Source organism: Gnatocerus cornutus, chromosome 3 (assembly GCF_029298725.1).
Source record: "Gnatocerus cornutus isolate USDA-ARS CGAHR chromosome 3, icGnaCorn1.1, whole genome shotgun sequence".
Taxonomy (NCBI): Eukaryota; Metazoa; Arthropoda; class Insecta; order Coleoptera; family Tenebrionidae; genus Gnatocerus; species Gnatocerus cornutus.
This window is the reverse complement of record NC_142235.1, coordinates 17,575,901-17,590,124: the sequence shown is the minus strand read 5'-3', so window position 1 is coordinate 17,590,124 and position 14,224 is coordinate 17,575,901. Positions and strand designations below refer to the sequence as shown.

Genomic DNA, 14,224 nt, shown 5'->3' with positions numbered 1-14,224 from the left:
TGCCAATAAAGCTTGGCACGCCTCTCTAGAAGTTTCAAAAGTTAAATGCCAATAAAACTCGGCATGCCTCGCTGAAAGTTTTTAGAAGGAAAATGCCAATAAAGCTCGGCACCCCTCGGAAAAAGTTTCAAAAATAAAATACTAATAAAGCTCGTCACAGCTTGTCGAAAGTTCCAGTGCCAATAGAGCTCGGCACGCCTCGCTAAAAGTTTTAAAAGTTAATTGCCAATAAAGCTCAGCACGCCTCGGTAAAAGTTTCAAAAGTTAAGTGTCAATAAAGCTCGGCATGCCTTGCTGGAAGTTTTCATAAGTAAAATACCAATAAAGCTCGGCATGCCTCGCTGGAAGTTTTCAGTAGTAAAATGCCAATAAAATGGCAACAAAGTTTAACATGCCTTTCTGGAAGTTTTTTGAGTAAAATGCCAATAAAGCTTAGCACGCTTCGCTGAAAGTTTCAAAAATAAAATACCAATAAAGCCCGACACGTCTCGTTGAAAGTTTCAGTGCCAATAGAGCTCGGCACGCCTCGTTAGAAGTTTCAAAAGCAAAATGCCAATAAAACTCGGCACGTCTCACTAAGTTAAATGCAAAAAAAGACACGCCTCGCTGAACAGTCTCGGAAATAAAAAACCATAAAAGCTCGACTCGCCTAGCTGAATATTTCGGAAATAAAAACCAATCAACGCTCGGCGCGCTTCGCTCCCACTATCGAGAGGAAAAATTTTCATTACTTGTTCTAGATAAGCAAACGAACATACTTTTACTGTGAAGATAATTCTCCTATTTTTTTCTTAGAAAATATTTATGGAAATTTATGGCAATTTTTTATTAAAACAATAATCTTATAAACAACAAATTTAGATTATGCGTCAACTGTTTGTTGTTGTGTGATAAATAAACGCATGTAAACTAATCCATCATTTTTTTCCTCGTACTTCCAAGTCTATCGAAAATTTCTTATGAAATTTATACGATATTTATAAAACTAATTTGTAATTAGAGTGCATAAAAAGCTGCGAACGTTTAGTGTCAGCAGTTTGTTCGCATTTCTTTGCGTGGTAAGTAATTTCTTTTGTTTCGTACTTTTTTGTCATCAACACCCAATAAACTGACCCCTTTTTTTGCCCGACTTACAATTAGCTAGAAATATGTCCAATAAACAACTATTTGGAGACATCTAACCAATCAAAGACCGGTTTCGATCGAGTTGGTTGTTTGGATGCATTTTTTGTCATAAAAACTGCAGCGATCAAAACAATGCCGGCCAATAAAATCGATTCTTTTTTGGCTGCTAATCCGATTAGATCACTTCCTCCATTTTATTACAAAGAAAGGGTGGATCTTCAAGTCTCTTTCGCAATTGAAGCGTGTAATTGGACAGTGAAACCCCTTAATTATAATTTTTGGCGTTTGGAGAATTTCGAGGCGAAATTTCCCCACAATAAACAAGCGAATAAATTAATCAAAATCGCAGAATCATAAAAAAGTAGCGCAGGTGACTCATCCAAACTGCAATAGGTAGAAATCTCTTTAACTCGTAATCGTATCACAACAACTTCCATGTCATAAATTATTAATTCCATTCCTCAAATTCATTATGAAAAACGGTTTAAACTCCGCATGACTCACCTCCACAAGAACATTTTAACACTCACTCAACCAAATAATCATCAACATTCATTGAAAAACTAAATCAACCAACACAACTAATCAACTGTGAAATCGTACAAGTTGTAAACACTGGTACCATCCAATCAAATCGTATGAATCACTGCTGGATAATCATAATCGTAGAATAAGTGGTCCACTGTCCCCTCACTTACCAATTATCACTTTATTTAAAGCAGAGGCCAGCGGTTCTTTATTGAGTTATCAACCAACAGTCGCCGCAAGAAGTAAAATGTTGAAGCTCGTCCTCTGTCTGGTGGCTCTAGGAGTGCTGAAAGGGAGCGATGGGCACTCGTACCACCTAGGAGGGTGTCCAAATATCGAACCTTTCCAAGGTTTCGATATGAAGAAGGTGAGTTTCAGGTCCTTAATAAACAACTTAATAACGTTTTATTAGATGTTGGGGATTTGGTACGTCATCCAGAAGACCAGTACCGCCAGTACCTGCCTCACGTACAACTTCACGCAGACCGACGAGCCAGGCGAGTACTCTTTGGAGCAAAACAGCCAACACTTCGTCTTGGGATTAACTCCGCTGAAGCACGAGTACCACTACACCGGGCGCTTGTCGGTACCCGATGATGCAGTACCCGGAAGGTACTTAAGTCGACGACCTTGCGATTATCACTTAACAAACAATTCTTTTGTAGGATGATAGTGAAGTTCCCGCTTAGCGTGGCGGGCTCAGCGAGCTACACAGTTTTCGGTACCGATTACGAGACGTACGCGGGGATTTTCACCTGCCAGAAGTTAGCGTTTGCTCACCGACAATCCGCGACGATTCTCTCGCGTCAAAAGACCTTGGATCAAATGTACGTCGACAAGGTTCGTATTCTTGACTTTTCCTTCCAAGAACTGAGGAATTGATTGTGGGTTTTTAACAGTTGAGGTCGAAATTATCGGCTGCTAACATTGATCCGTTCGAATTGTCGATTATCAACCAGAAAGGTTGTCCGAAGGGGGAGAACGGTACTAATATTAACATCGATGATGAGACTTTTTCCGCGCATTCTGTCGCCGAAGTGATCAAGAAGGCGGGGGAGAAGATTGGGGATGGGGTGGAGTATGTCGCCGGAGGAGCGAAGAAGTTGTACGGTAAGGTAACCGAGAAAGGGGAGGAAGAGAAGGATAAACTTGTTACCATGAACCCTGAGGCTGAGTGGTTGCCGTAATTTTAGGAAGAGTACCCAATTGGGTGAAGACTGCAATAAGTACCATAAGGGTTGTTAATAAATACGTAGATTATAATGAGAAAGTGTCTTATTTGATCCTTTTTTAAAACCTTTAGCAAAAGAGAGAATTTCGGAAACGAGTACCATGCAGAAAACGTTTTGGAACCAATTTATTTCAGAACCATCAAACCAAATTAACATTCTCTGGTGTCTTCACGCACCACGCATCATCGAGCCATGTGCACCAAGTGTTATTAAACCTCAGAGGATTCGCATTTGGATCAATAAACTGGTTGCCCTGTGGTACCAAAAACTGCGAAAACTCATGAATCTTCGCCAGAAGCTCGCTGGCAATCTTCGGATTCGCATCAATAATATTCCTAGTTTCGCACGGGTCCACCTCCAAGTCAAACAGACACGCGTTCGAACAGTTCAAAGAAGTTTCGTTGTTTCTGCACCAAGACAACTCCACTTGGAACCTCGTAAATATGATCTGCTCGCGGGTGATGGGGATGTTGGTGATTTTTTGTATGGCCATATTGGTACTACTGTTGAGGATACTTTGGATGTTGTAACGTGGTGTGGGGTCATCGCGACCGCTCTCCCCGAAGTATCCGTCTTTTTTTCCGTGGTCAAACGCACCTGTGGTTTATAGAGTTAGTACCGCTTTGGTATGATTGGCGATAGTACCAGTGACTATTTTGTACTTTCCGGAGTGCGTTATGATAGACGTGGTGTTCTGGACTTCGTCGATGTTGACCAAGATCTCGGAGCGACGTGTTGGAGCGTTCGTTGAAAGAGTTTCCCACTGGTTTATACCATCGATGGGGCCCAAATCGTTCAAATTACCTCCTACGGAGCGCGAAAGTAGTACCTGAAGATAAATACGACGGAAGAGTACCTGCAGCTGCGTAGAACGTGGGTAACCAGTCGGTGACATGAATCAACTGTTTGTTAACATAGCGCCTCTTTCTAAACAGAGGGCTGAAGACGACGCTAGTTCCTCTAACAGCACCTTCGTAGTTGGTCATCTTGAGCTGAAACCGGAAGTTACAAGGAGGTGGTACTCGCGTCTCTTACCCCTCTTAAGGGCCAGTTGGATCCAGAGTTAGCGTACGCTCCAACGGTGGGGGCGCCATTGTCCGAGAAGAAGAGCACGATGGAGTTGTCCAACATCCCTCTTTGACCCAACCGTTGCACTATCCTCCCTATAGACTCGTCTAAGAGATTAACAATATCTGAAAGAAACGTGAGAAAGGTGGTACTCGCTACTGGAAGAAGTACCGGCGTAGAGCCTCCGTCGCGGATCTTTGATGTAACTGTACTTTAGATCGGTAAGGGTGCGGTTGGGGACCCCTAGTTCGATACCATCGCGCCCCGCATGGGCTGCCAAGTGAGTTACCATCAAGAAAAGAGGATTTCCACGGTCATGGTTGTCGATAACATCCAACGCCTTTTTGGTGAAGACAGTCGTGGCGTAGTCTCCCATATTCTTCCACGCCGGGTTTAGATGGTCGTGGAGATCAAACCCTTCGATTGTCTGAGACCCCATGAGTACCACAAGTGAAGATGGTACTTACCGTGTCGTTAAAATCAGTGAAGTAATCAAAGTACCCCAAAAACCCATTCCAGTACCCGAAATGCGTATCAAAACCCCTCCGCGTCGGGGTACTCCTCCTGTACGCCGACCCCAAATGCCACTTTCCCACGAGATGGGTTTTGTACCCCAACTTCTTTAAGTGTTGGGGCATAATGGGCATATTCCATGGTAACGATTTGTTTTGCCCCGCCACTATTGGTACTCCTTGTAATCCAGCTCTTAGGGGGTAATTTCCCGTTAAGAAAGCAGCCCGAGTGGGAGTACACGCGTTCTGGACGTAGTACTTGTCCAGGACGATCCCGTGGTACCCTAAGGAGTCGATGTTTGGAGTGGGAATTTGGTTAGAACCACGCAAACTTATATCGTTGTGTCCCTGAAACCTGGAATTGAGATTTTGGAGGGCAAAAAAAGTCGTACCATGTCGTCCCCGATGATCACGATTATGTTAGGTCTGGAGTGACGGCAGTTCTGAAGAGATTTGCCGAACTGGAGGAGCAGAAGAGTGGTGACGAAGAGGAGTTTTTTCATGTTGGTGTGGTGTTGTAGACTGTTTAGCAGACATTTTCTTACAGCGAAAAGAAGATAAGGAAATGCCAAAGTTTTGTTTAATGACTGCAGTAAGGTTAGTACCGGCAATGCATCACTGATAAGTGTTAATTATCTATAAGTTAAGTTGTTTGTGACTTATTTTAAGCACTACATTAGAGATAACGATTTATTTTTATTTATTGTTTATTATTTGTGTTGTTCTTAGTTTTTTTGATCTACAATTCGACCGCCGGATGAAAAGAAAACAAATATTTTATAACACTTTTTTACTTCTATGTTGTTTTGAAACACAATTCGTCATCCAGCCACGTACACCACGTGTTATTATAAAAATCTGGATGCGATTTTGGGTCCCAATCTCTGTTCCTCATGGGAACCAAAACAGAACGAAACTCTTCAATTCTTCGGAAGAGTTCTTCAGCCACTCCTTTCTGCGACTGCAGAAGGTTGGTAGTCTCACAAGGATCTTTCACTAAATCAAAGAGGCAACCTTCAGTACAATTTACTTCTGGAGTTTCCTCGACGGCTCTACACCACGACAAACTGCTTTGTTGCCTCAATTCGTTGATTTTCACAGACGTGAGAGGGCTTGAGGTACTTTCCATAATCACTCTATTGGTAGTACTGTTAAGTATAGTCTCAGGATTGTAAGGTGGTACTTGAGGATCACCTCCACTTTCCCCGTAGTACTGATCGTACACCCTCCCGTGGTACGTTTCTGTTGGTATTGGTACCAATTAACGATTTTGGTACTGTGGTACTCACCTCGCAGAAGCTTATACCTGCCATGGTGCGATATAATACAAGAAGTATTTTCAACTTCGTTGATATTAACCAAAATTTCACTTCTGTTGGTGGTACGATTCTCCGAAAGTACCACCCATTGGTCAACACCATCGATAGTACCCAAGTTGCTCAAGTCGCCGCCTGTTTAAAATAACCGTACGAAGTGAACAATCGTACCAATGGTACTTACCAGCCGCTGAATAAAGAGTCGGCAGCCAATCTGTAAGATGGAGGAGTTGTTTATTGACGTACCCACTTGTTTTAAGTAAGGGGCTAAAAATAGCCCCCACAGTTCGAATTCCGCCTTCATACTCAGAAAATTTAAGGCCTCTGAGCGGCCAGTTGGAGGCTGAGTTCGCGTAGGTTCCGACAGTCTGGCCTCCATTGTCGGAGAAGAAGAGGACGATGGAGTTTCCGAGCAAGTTTTTGTCGGACAACTTCTTCATGACTTCTCCAACGGATTTGTCCAAGAGGTTAACAACATCTGTGGTTATTAAAGACTGAAAAAAAGTATAAAGATGTAAAGTGGTACCTGCGTAAAGTCTCCTCCTCGGATCTTTGATGTAGGAATATTTAACATCTGTTAGTGTATTGTTTGGTACTCCCAACTCCACACCCCCCGCACCAACATGCGGGGCTAGATGAGACAACATCAGGAACAAAGGGGTTCTAGAATCATGTTTTTCAATAATATCGAGCGCCCGTTTGGTGAAGAGATCCGTGGCGTACTTCCCTTGAGCTGTCCAAACTGGTTGCAACTGATCATGAAGATCCATTCCTCTAACAAACTAAAAGAACGTTTGCGTACCACCAAAGGTACTACTTACAGTGCCATTAGGTTTGGTGAAAGACACGTAGTCGAAGTACCCAATCAGGCCGTTCCAGTACCCAAAATGCGTGTCAAACCCTCTACCTGTTGGAGTGTCGTTCCGGTGCGCCGCCCCCAAGTGCCACTTCCCCACTAAGTGCGTTTTGTACCCCAATTTCTTAAGGTGTTTGGGTAATGTGGGGATATCATGGGGTAACGATCTGTTTTCTCCCGCTTTGAGGGGGTAGCCGTGCATCCCTGATCGTATGGGGTACTGCCCGGTTAAAAGAGCAGTGCGCGATGGGGTACAAGTACTTTGCGTATAAAACCTGTCTAGGATTATCCCGTTGTAAGCCAACGCGTCGATGTTGGGGGTGGGAATTTGATTGGAGCCGTGGAAACTCACATCGTTGTACCCCTTTGGAGTTCAATAGGGTTTAAAAAGAGAGTTTTGGGGATCTTACCATGTCGTCGGCTACTATGAGGATAATGTTGGGTTTTGTACAGGTTGATTCCTTCAGAAGGAGCAGAAGACTAAAATTTTAGATAGTTGAAATTTTTATTGAAAATTTTAGATTATTTACGGAAAGACAGTTGTAAGAGCGTAATTCATCGTTGTGGGAGAAGACTGAAATGAATTCGTTTGGTACGATAACCCGAAGATAACTATTAGTGAAGTCGTACCGGTTTTGTGATAAGAAGAGCAATTATTAGTTATGTAGAACAAGAGAACAAAAAATGTATTAATTTGGAATCAAAATTTTTACTGTCTTCAGGAGTACCACAGGGATCAAATCTAGACCCCCTACTATTTTAATTATTTATTTTTTTTAGGATTTGGTTCCGTGGTTGCGTTTAACAGTGACTTACTACGGCTTTGATTTATCAAAAGATTTGCAAATTTTCGCATTTTTCATTTCTACAATGGACGTAATACTGCCTTATTAGTCTTATCTTATGCTGAATACATAATGAACTGATAAGTAAGTCTAAAATTATGGTTTCAATGATAGTCATGTAAAATCAAACAATTATACCTATTGTTTCAAATTAGTTAAAAAATATAAAAATCTTTTACTACTTATCTCTTCAGCAAACTACTTCAAATCTCGACGATTATTTAAAGAATTGTGATAACATTCAACCTTACCTGCAAGTTGATTAATGATACCCGTGAGAAGAACAACCGAATTATAATGTTGAGAAGGTCTTCAGCGGCTGTTTTACTACTCTTTTAGTAAGCTTGTGGTCAATACAAAATGAAATATATTTTGTTTTTTCTTTAGTTTTTTGTTACAACTGTGTGGTGCTTCGACCACGAAACCCAACATCATTGTCATCATAGCAGACGACTTGGTAAGTGTTCTAAAGTGAAACTCTTTTAATCTTCCTCAATCTTCAGGGACGAAATGATGTGGGCTTCCATGGCTCCAATCAAATTCCCACCCCTAATTTGGACGCTTTGGCGTACAACGGGGTTATTTTAGACCGGTTTTACACCCAGTATGCGTGTACTCCTTCACGAGCGGCTCTTTTAACTGGAAATTACCCCTTGAAGTATGGTATCCAAGATATTCCCATTAGAGCCGGAGAAAATCGGTCGTTGGAAGACAACATCACTCTTATGCCCGAACACTTAAAAAAATTGGGGTACAAAACCCATTTGGTCGGAAAGTGGCACTTGGGGGCGGCGTACCGGAAGAGTACTCCTTTGAGGAGAGGTTTTGACACCCATTTTGGGTACTGGCATGGGTTTATAGGCTATTTCGACCATAACGCGATGGTCGAAATTGATAACGAAACTGTAAGTAGTTGATTGGGTTTTCCGGGTTTGAATAAAAATTTCAGAACGTGTATGGGTACGACTTGCATGATGGGTTCCAGCCGGCGTGGTCCCACAAAGGAAAATATGCCACTGAGTTGTTTACCGAGAAAGCAGTGGAAGTTATCCAGAAGCACGACATGAAAAATCCACTCTTTCTCTACTTGTCGCATTTAGCCGCACATACTGGTGCCAACGGGACGGAACTAGGGGTACCAAACAGTACCATCACGGATACTAAATACAGTTATATTCAGGACCGGCGAAGACGACTTTACGCAGGTTCGTACCAAGTTCCCTCTTCATCTTCACCACTTTTTGACTAGACGTGGTCAACCAACTGGACGACTCCACCGGAAGAATCGTCAAGACGTTGTCCGATCGGAAGATGCTAGACAATTCCATCATCTTGTTCTTTTCGGATAACGGCGCCCAAACTGTGGGAGTCTATGAGAATGCCGGTTCGAATTGGCCGCTCAGAGGGGTACCACTTCGTACCAAACCCTCAGAAACTACAAAAGTATTTTTAGGTGAAACTAACAGACTTTGAAGGAGGCATTAGAACCGCGGCTGCGATCTACAGTCCTCTGTTTAAGAAGCAAGGGTACGTCAACAAGCAACTTATTCACATAACTGACGTTTTACCGACACTTTTCGCTGCTGCAGGTAGTACCAAAGTCGTTCTTCATTCTTCTACGATTTTTTTTCCACAGGAGGGGATCCCGCAGCGTTAGGAACCATCGATGGTGTTAATCAATGGGAAACTATTTCTCAGAACTTGACGACAAATCGGTCTGAAGTACTCGTAAACATCAACGAAATTGAAGAGGTTTCCACTCTTATATCTGTTCGTGGGCGGTACAAACTCATGCAAGGTCGTACCTTCGACTAAAACTGCACTTATTTTTTCATTAATATTGTAGGAACTTACAAGTCGAACAACAATTTCGGGTACTACGGAGATACGGGAAGAGGATGCGAAGTACCACCGTACAGCCTCGAAGCTATTCTTAAGAGTCGGTCGTACCAGGCAATGTTAGATTTAGTTAAGTCCCCCTTGACGATGGGAAGGATTAATAAGTTGCGCGCCCAAACTGATCTTTCTTGGTGTAGAGATGAGGCAGTACCAGACAATATTAATTGTACAGAAGGTTGTCTGTTCAATTTAGAAAATGATCCTTGCGAGACCACTAACATCATTGGGCAAGAAAAAGTACTAGCAACGCGACTACGACGAAGAATTAACGAATTTACAAAGGAGTTAGTACCGCAGCCGATTATTGATCTTGATCCGAAGGCTAATCCAGCTTTCTATAATGGGACGTGGTGCACTTGGCTTGATGACGCGCTGTGTTTTAAGACAGTAAATTTGGTGTAAAATTTGGTACTTCTTTGACTTGTGTTATATTAAAGGATACTTTTATTAGAGCAACAAAACTGTGTTTCTTTGTGCTGCTTCTCCCTCGTCTGTACACTTCTTCACTTCAATAGATTAAAGATACAAAGTCTAAAGATCTAACTCGCAGAGAATCCTACAGAATAAGTACCAAGTTCTTACAAAAGTCCTTCAAAATTCTGTTTCTTTAGAACCTAATAAAACTGCTAAAACTGTTCTCACCACCTCTTCAAATCTATCCTCTTTAATACACGAAAAACCTGTTCAGATGACTCATCCTTTTGAAGAGGCACGTTCTAGTCGTACGCTGTGGACTTGTCGACCAGCAACTAGTTCAAGGTCGCCTACCAGCTTTTTGCTTGTCCGCTCAGAGCGTGAGAACCTGTTGCCTTGCTTTTCACTTTCTTCAGGAATCCAGTTGAAGTGTGGAGTCCAGGAGTAAAATTCGATGGCAGGTAGGTTACGAAACTTAGAATTTGGTTCTTCAAAGGGTCTAAAGATCTAAATAAATAAGCTAAATGATCTAAAACATTTCTATTTTACGGTAAATTAACAGTTTTAGAACACAACTCGTCATCAAGCCACGTGCACCACGTATTATTGTAAAGTCTAGGATTAGCATCAAGATCGAAGACGCCTTCGGGCTGTGGTACTACCTCCTTTGCAAATTCGGCAATTCTTTGTCGTAGTCGTGTTGCCACCGCTTCTTGTCGTTCGATAATGTTGGTGGTCTCGCAAGGATCGTTTTCTAAATCGAACAAACAACCTTCCGTACAGTTGATATTGTATGGTACTGCCTCATCTCTACACCAAGAAAGGTCAGTTTGGGCGCGCAACTCATTAATCCTTTCTATTGTCAAGGGCGCCTCCACCAAATCTGAAATTGCTTGGTACGACCGACTCTTAAGAGTAGCTTCGATGTTGTACGGTGGTACTTCCGACCCTCTTCCAGTCTCACCGTAGTACTCGTAATTGTTGTGTAAGTTGTAAGTTCCTACAAAACACGAATGAAGTGGAGGTATTGGAATCAAAGGTACCACCTTGCAGGAGTTTGTACCGTCCACGATCAGATATAAGAGTTGAAACCTCTTCGACTTCGTTGATATTCACGAGTACTTCAGACCGATTTGTGGCCAAGTTCTGGGAGAGAGTTTCCCATTGATTAACACCATCAATCTCTCCCAACGCTGCGGGATCTCCTCCTGTGAAAAAACTCGTAGAAGAACGAAGAGCGACTTTGGTACTACCTGCAGCGGCAAAGAGTGTCGGAAAAACATCAGTTATGTGAATAAGTTCTTTATTGACGTACCCTTGCTTCTTAAACAGAGGACTGTAGATCGCAGCTGCGGTTCTAATGCCTCCTTCAAAGTCCGTTAGTTTTACCTGAAAGTACCTTTGTAGTTTTTGGGGATTTGGTACGAGGTGGTACCCCTCTGAGCGGCCAATTCGAGCCGGCATTCTCATAGACTCCCACAGTTTGGGCGCCGTTATCCGAAAAGAACAAGATGATGGAATTGTCTAGCATCTTCCGATCGGACAACGTCTTGACGATTCTTCCGGTGGAGTCGTCCAGTAAGTTGACCACGTCTGTTGGTCAAAAAGTGGTGAAAACGAATAGTGAGCTTGGTGCGAACCTGCGTAAAGTCGTCTTCGCGGGTCCGGGATGTAACTATATTTAGTATCTGTGATGGTACTGTTTGGTACTCCTAGTTCTGTTCCGTTGGCACCGGTATGGGGGGCTAGGTGCGCCAAGTAGAGAAACAGAGGATCTTCTGTGTTGTGCTTCTGAATAACTTCCACTGCTTTTTCGGTGAACAACTCTGTGGCGTATTTTCCTTTGTGGTGCCACGCCGGTTGAAATCCATCGTGCAAATCGAAGCCTTCCACGTTCTAAATTCTGTCATTTTGAGTATGAAATCCCAATCAAAACTTACAGTTCCGTTAGCAAGTTCGTAGATTGCGTTATAGTCGAAGTAGCCCACAAACCCATGCCAGTACCCAAAATGGGTGTCAAAACCTCTCCTCAGAGGAGTAGTCTTACGATGGTTGGCCCCCAAATGCCACTTCCCCACCAAATGGGTTTTATATCCTAAAGTTTTTAAAAGTTCTGGTACTGTAGGGACACTATCCACCAAAGACCGATTTTCTCCAGCTCTAATGGGAAGACCATGGATACCATACTTCAAGGGGTAGTTTCCAGTTAACAGTGCCGCTCGTGAAGGAGTACAAGCATACTGAGTATAAAATCTGTTTAAAATAACTCCGTTGTACGCCAAAGCGTCTAAATTTGGCGTAGGAATTTGATTGGAGCCATGAAAGCCCACGTCATTCCGTCCCTGCAGATCGGCGAAGATTAAGAGAGCTTCGTTTTGGTGTACTTACCAAGTCGTCGGCTATGATGATGATAATATGCGGTCTTTTACTGTGAGAACCATCTTTTGATGTTAGGAAAAAACTAAATTGTGCAAAAACAGTAAATTAGTTCTTATAAACTTTGGACCAACTTACTACAAAATGGAGGCTATGACGATAACTACTACTGCAATACTCGACATAATCCAAAGCGTTTTTCCAATGCGTTTCATTCTTTAAAGAACTGGGTAAGTAGGTTATCTAGTTAGACAGTCCCAGTTCGTTCAAGCGATAATGAATTTTTTATCAAAGTTTGTTGACGTATTAGCGCTGCAGTTTGTTTGGGATTACTTTTTTTATTATAAATTGTGTTAAGACAATAGTTAAACCAGACAGTCTATGATTAAAATTACGACCGAAGGTTTACTTATCTTTTTACTAAGTATTCAAATTAAGATAAGACTAATAAGTCTGCAATCATTGCTAATTAGACCGGCGCCTCCACCATTTTTAAGACATACTTTTGAAGGACTACAGCAGATGAAGACTATTCTAGGATAAATTTGGAGGTTTTTTAGGTTCTAGGGAGAGATTCTTAAACTTCTGTTTCAAAAATTTTCGCAAGATGGTGTCACTGCTCATCACAAACTCAAACTTTTCTGCGGATAGACAACTAACAATACTTTTTTGTGTTAAACACACAGGAAAATTTAGAAAATAGTACCATTTTTTAGCCACAAATGAGCATTTCTTGAATTTTTATTAACAAAGATCCTTCTTTCAGTACCAAACCCTGCAAGGGCAATATTAACCCTTTAACTTTTGTAAAAGCATAAAGTCCAGCTCATTGCTATCAGTCCACTCTCCTTTGTAAATTTTCGAAAAATTTTTGGGTGTAAATCAGCCTTTCAAATGTTTAGAGAGAAAATTAGGCGAAAATTGAATGTAAAGATTTTTGAGGTTAACTCGATGTATTGACAAATATCTAAATTAAACATTTGTTGCAACAGGAAGTTTTAATAGACATTTAATAAGTTTTAGCATTAACTTTTACATACGCCACAGTTGCGTCAAGGTCAAACGCTTTTACTGCCAATTGTTACCAATAAAAATTGCTAGGGGCTGCTGCCAACTTAACTTTTTATGAGTGGACGTTTTGACATTTTTCTGATGAATTATAAAGGATGAGAATTTGGGAACACAAAAAAGCGAATAAGACAAGTCAAATGACAATATTTACATTTTTGTGACATTTCCGATGATGCCGGAAGTAGTAAAGTCCGTTTTTTTATTAAAAAACCACCAACACCGCACTCTCCCACCACTTTACAACCGGCAACGTCGTCGATGGTGACTTTTGGTGATAAAATCAAATAGGTTAGTTGCCTAATTGACAATTTGATTATACGAAACGTCGAGTCTTTTCACTATTTAATCCTTTGATTTGCCATCCAACAGGGTGTAAAAGAAACGCTTTTACGGGAAACACGGCGTAATTTTCAAAAATGTCAAAAATATGACATCTATTTTCTCACCAAAAATCTCCCTAGGCAACGTTGCCGGTTGTAATGCAGGGAAAAACGGACTTTAGTCAACTTGCTTATTTAAAATGAAAGTGTCACCTATATGTGAAACTAATCATTCGATTTGTCTTATCTGTTTTTTTCCCTTAAGTCTAAAATTTTTATCATTTGAATTTTCTGATCAAAATGGCAAAACGTTTATATACAGTCGCGAACAAAAAATCTTAGACGTCAATGTCATTTAATTGTCGCGTGGTGTATAACTCCACTTAGAATTTGCAACCTTACTTTTTTGTATTGTCAATTTTGAGTTATAGTTTGTACGGTGAGAGATTGAATGACAGAAAAGTCACTAACTCTACGCGATAAAAAGTGTACCAAACGCGCTAAATTTAAAATAACAAAATAACCCCAGTTACTGACAAACCCTGTCAACCCATTTCGCGTAGGAATTTAGTGTTTTTAGTGTATTTTGTAGCATAATTTGCTACCAACCTATATGTCAACTGTCGAAATATCCCAATCTCTCACCGGATAAACTATATAAT

The 14,224-nt window shown here is 41.4% G+C and overlaps 5 protein-coding genes across 5 annotated transcripts; 2 read left to right on the top strand and 3 right to left on the bottom strand.

Moving 5' to 3' along the window:
• The first annotated feature begins 1,844 nt into the window (after positions 1–1,844).
• LOC148177677 (apolipoprotein D-like) lies at positions 1,845–2,916 on the top strand. Its single transcript, XM_088032660.1, has 4 exons — positions 1,845–2,020; positions 2,066–2,265; positions 2,319–2,493; positions 2,553–2,916. The coding sequence occupies exons 1-4, from the start codon at positions 1,901–1,903 to the stop codon at positions 2,838–2,840; spliced, it is 783 nt and encodes a 260-aa protein (XP_087888786.1). The 5' UTR covers positions 1,845–1,900; the 3' UTR covers positions 2,841–2,916.
• Positions 2,917–2,993: 77 nt separating this feature from the next.
• LOC148177676 (arylsulfatase B-like) lies at positions 2,994–5,098 on the bottom strand. The gene is made up of 7 exons (XM_088032658.1): positions 4,858–5,098; positions 4,421–4,813; positions 4,125–4,380; positions 3,921–4,078; positions 3,742–3,877; positions 3,531–3,692; positions 2,994–3,482 (listed from the first exon to the last, which is right to left on the bottom strand). The coding sequence occupies exons 1-7, from the start codon at positions 4,966–4,968 to the stop codon at positions 3,025–3,027; spliced, it is 1,674 nt and encodes a 557-aa protein (XP_087888784.1). The 5' UTR covers positions 4,969–5,098; the 3' UTR covers positions 2,994–3,024.
• Positions 5,099–5,189: 91 nt separating this feature from the next.
• Positions 5,190–7,232, bottom strand: LOC148177675 (arylsulfatase I-like). The gene is made up of 7 exons (XM_088032241.1): positions 7,168–7,232; positions 7,048–7,117; positions 6,603–7,001; positions 6,308–6,563; positions 5,966–6,259; positions 5,755–5,916; positions 5,190–5,707 (listed from the first exon to the last, which is right to left on the bottom strand). The coding sequence occupies exons 1-7, from the start codon at positions 7,194–7,196 to the stop codon at positions 5,262–5,264; spliced, it is 1,656 nt and encodes a 551-aa protein (XP_087888367.1). The 5' UTR covers positions 7,197–7,232; the 3' UTR covers positions 5,190–5,261.
• A 362-nt stretch (positions 7,233–7,594) lies between these two features.
• Positions 7,595–9,948, top strand: LOC148177674 (arylsulfatase B-like). Its single transcript, XM_088033388.1, has 10 exons — positions 7,595–7,820; positions 7,870–7,939; positions 7,986–8,387; positions 8,432–8,687; positions 8,732–8,889; positions 8,936–9,071; positions 9,119–9,280; positions 9,329–9,777; positions 9,819–9,870; positions 9,932–9,948. The coding sequence occupies exons 1-10, from the start codon at positions 7,780–7,782 to the stop codon at positions 9,946–9,948; spliced, it is 1,743 nt and encodes a 580-aa protein (XP_087889514.1). The 5' UTR covers positions 7,595–7,779.
• Positions 9,949–9,972: 24 nt separating this feature from the next.
• On the bottom strand, positions 9,973–12,386 carry LOC148177673 (arylsulfatase B-like). Its single transcript, XM_088033387.1, has 10 exons — positions 12,310–12,386; positions 12,184–12,256; positions 11,736–12,137; positions 11,436–11,691; positions 11,231–11,388; positions 11,049–11,184; positions 10,842–11,003; positions 10,345–10,795; positions 10,095–10,294; positions 9,973–10,061 (listed from the first exon to the last, which is right to left on the bottom strand). Exons 1-10 carry the CDS (start codon positions 12,384–12,386, stop codon positions 9,973–9,975), a joined length of 2,004 nt encoding a protein of 667 aa, XP_087889513.1.
• Between the last annotated feature and the right edge of the window lie 1,838 nt (positions 12,387–14,224).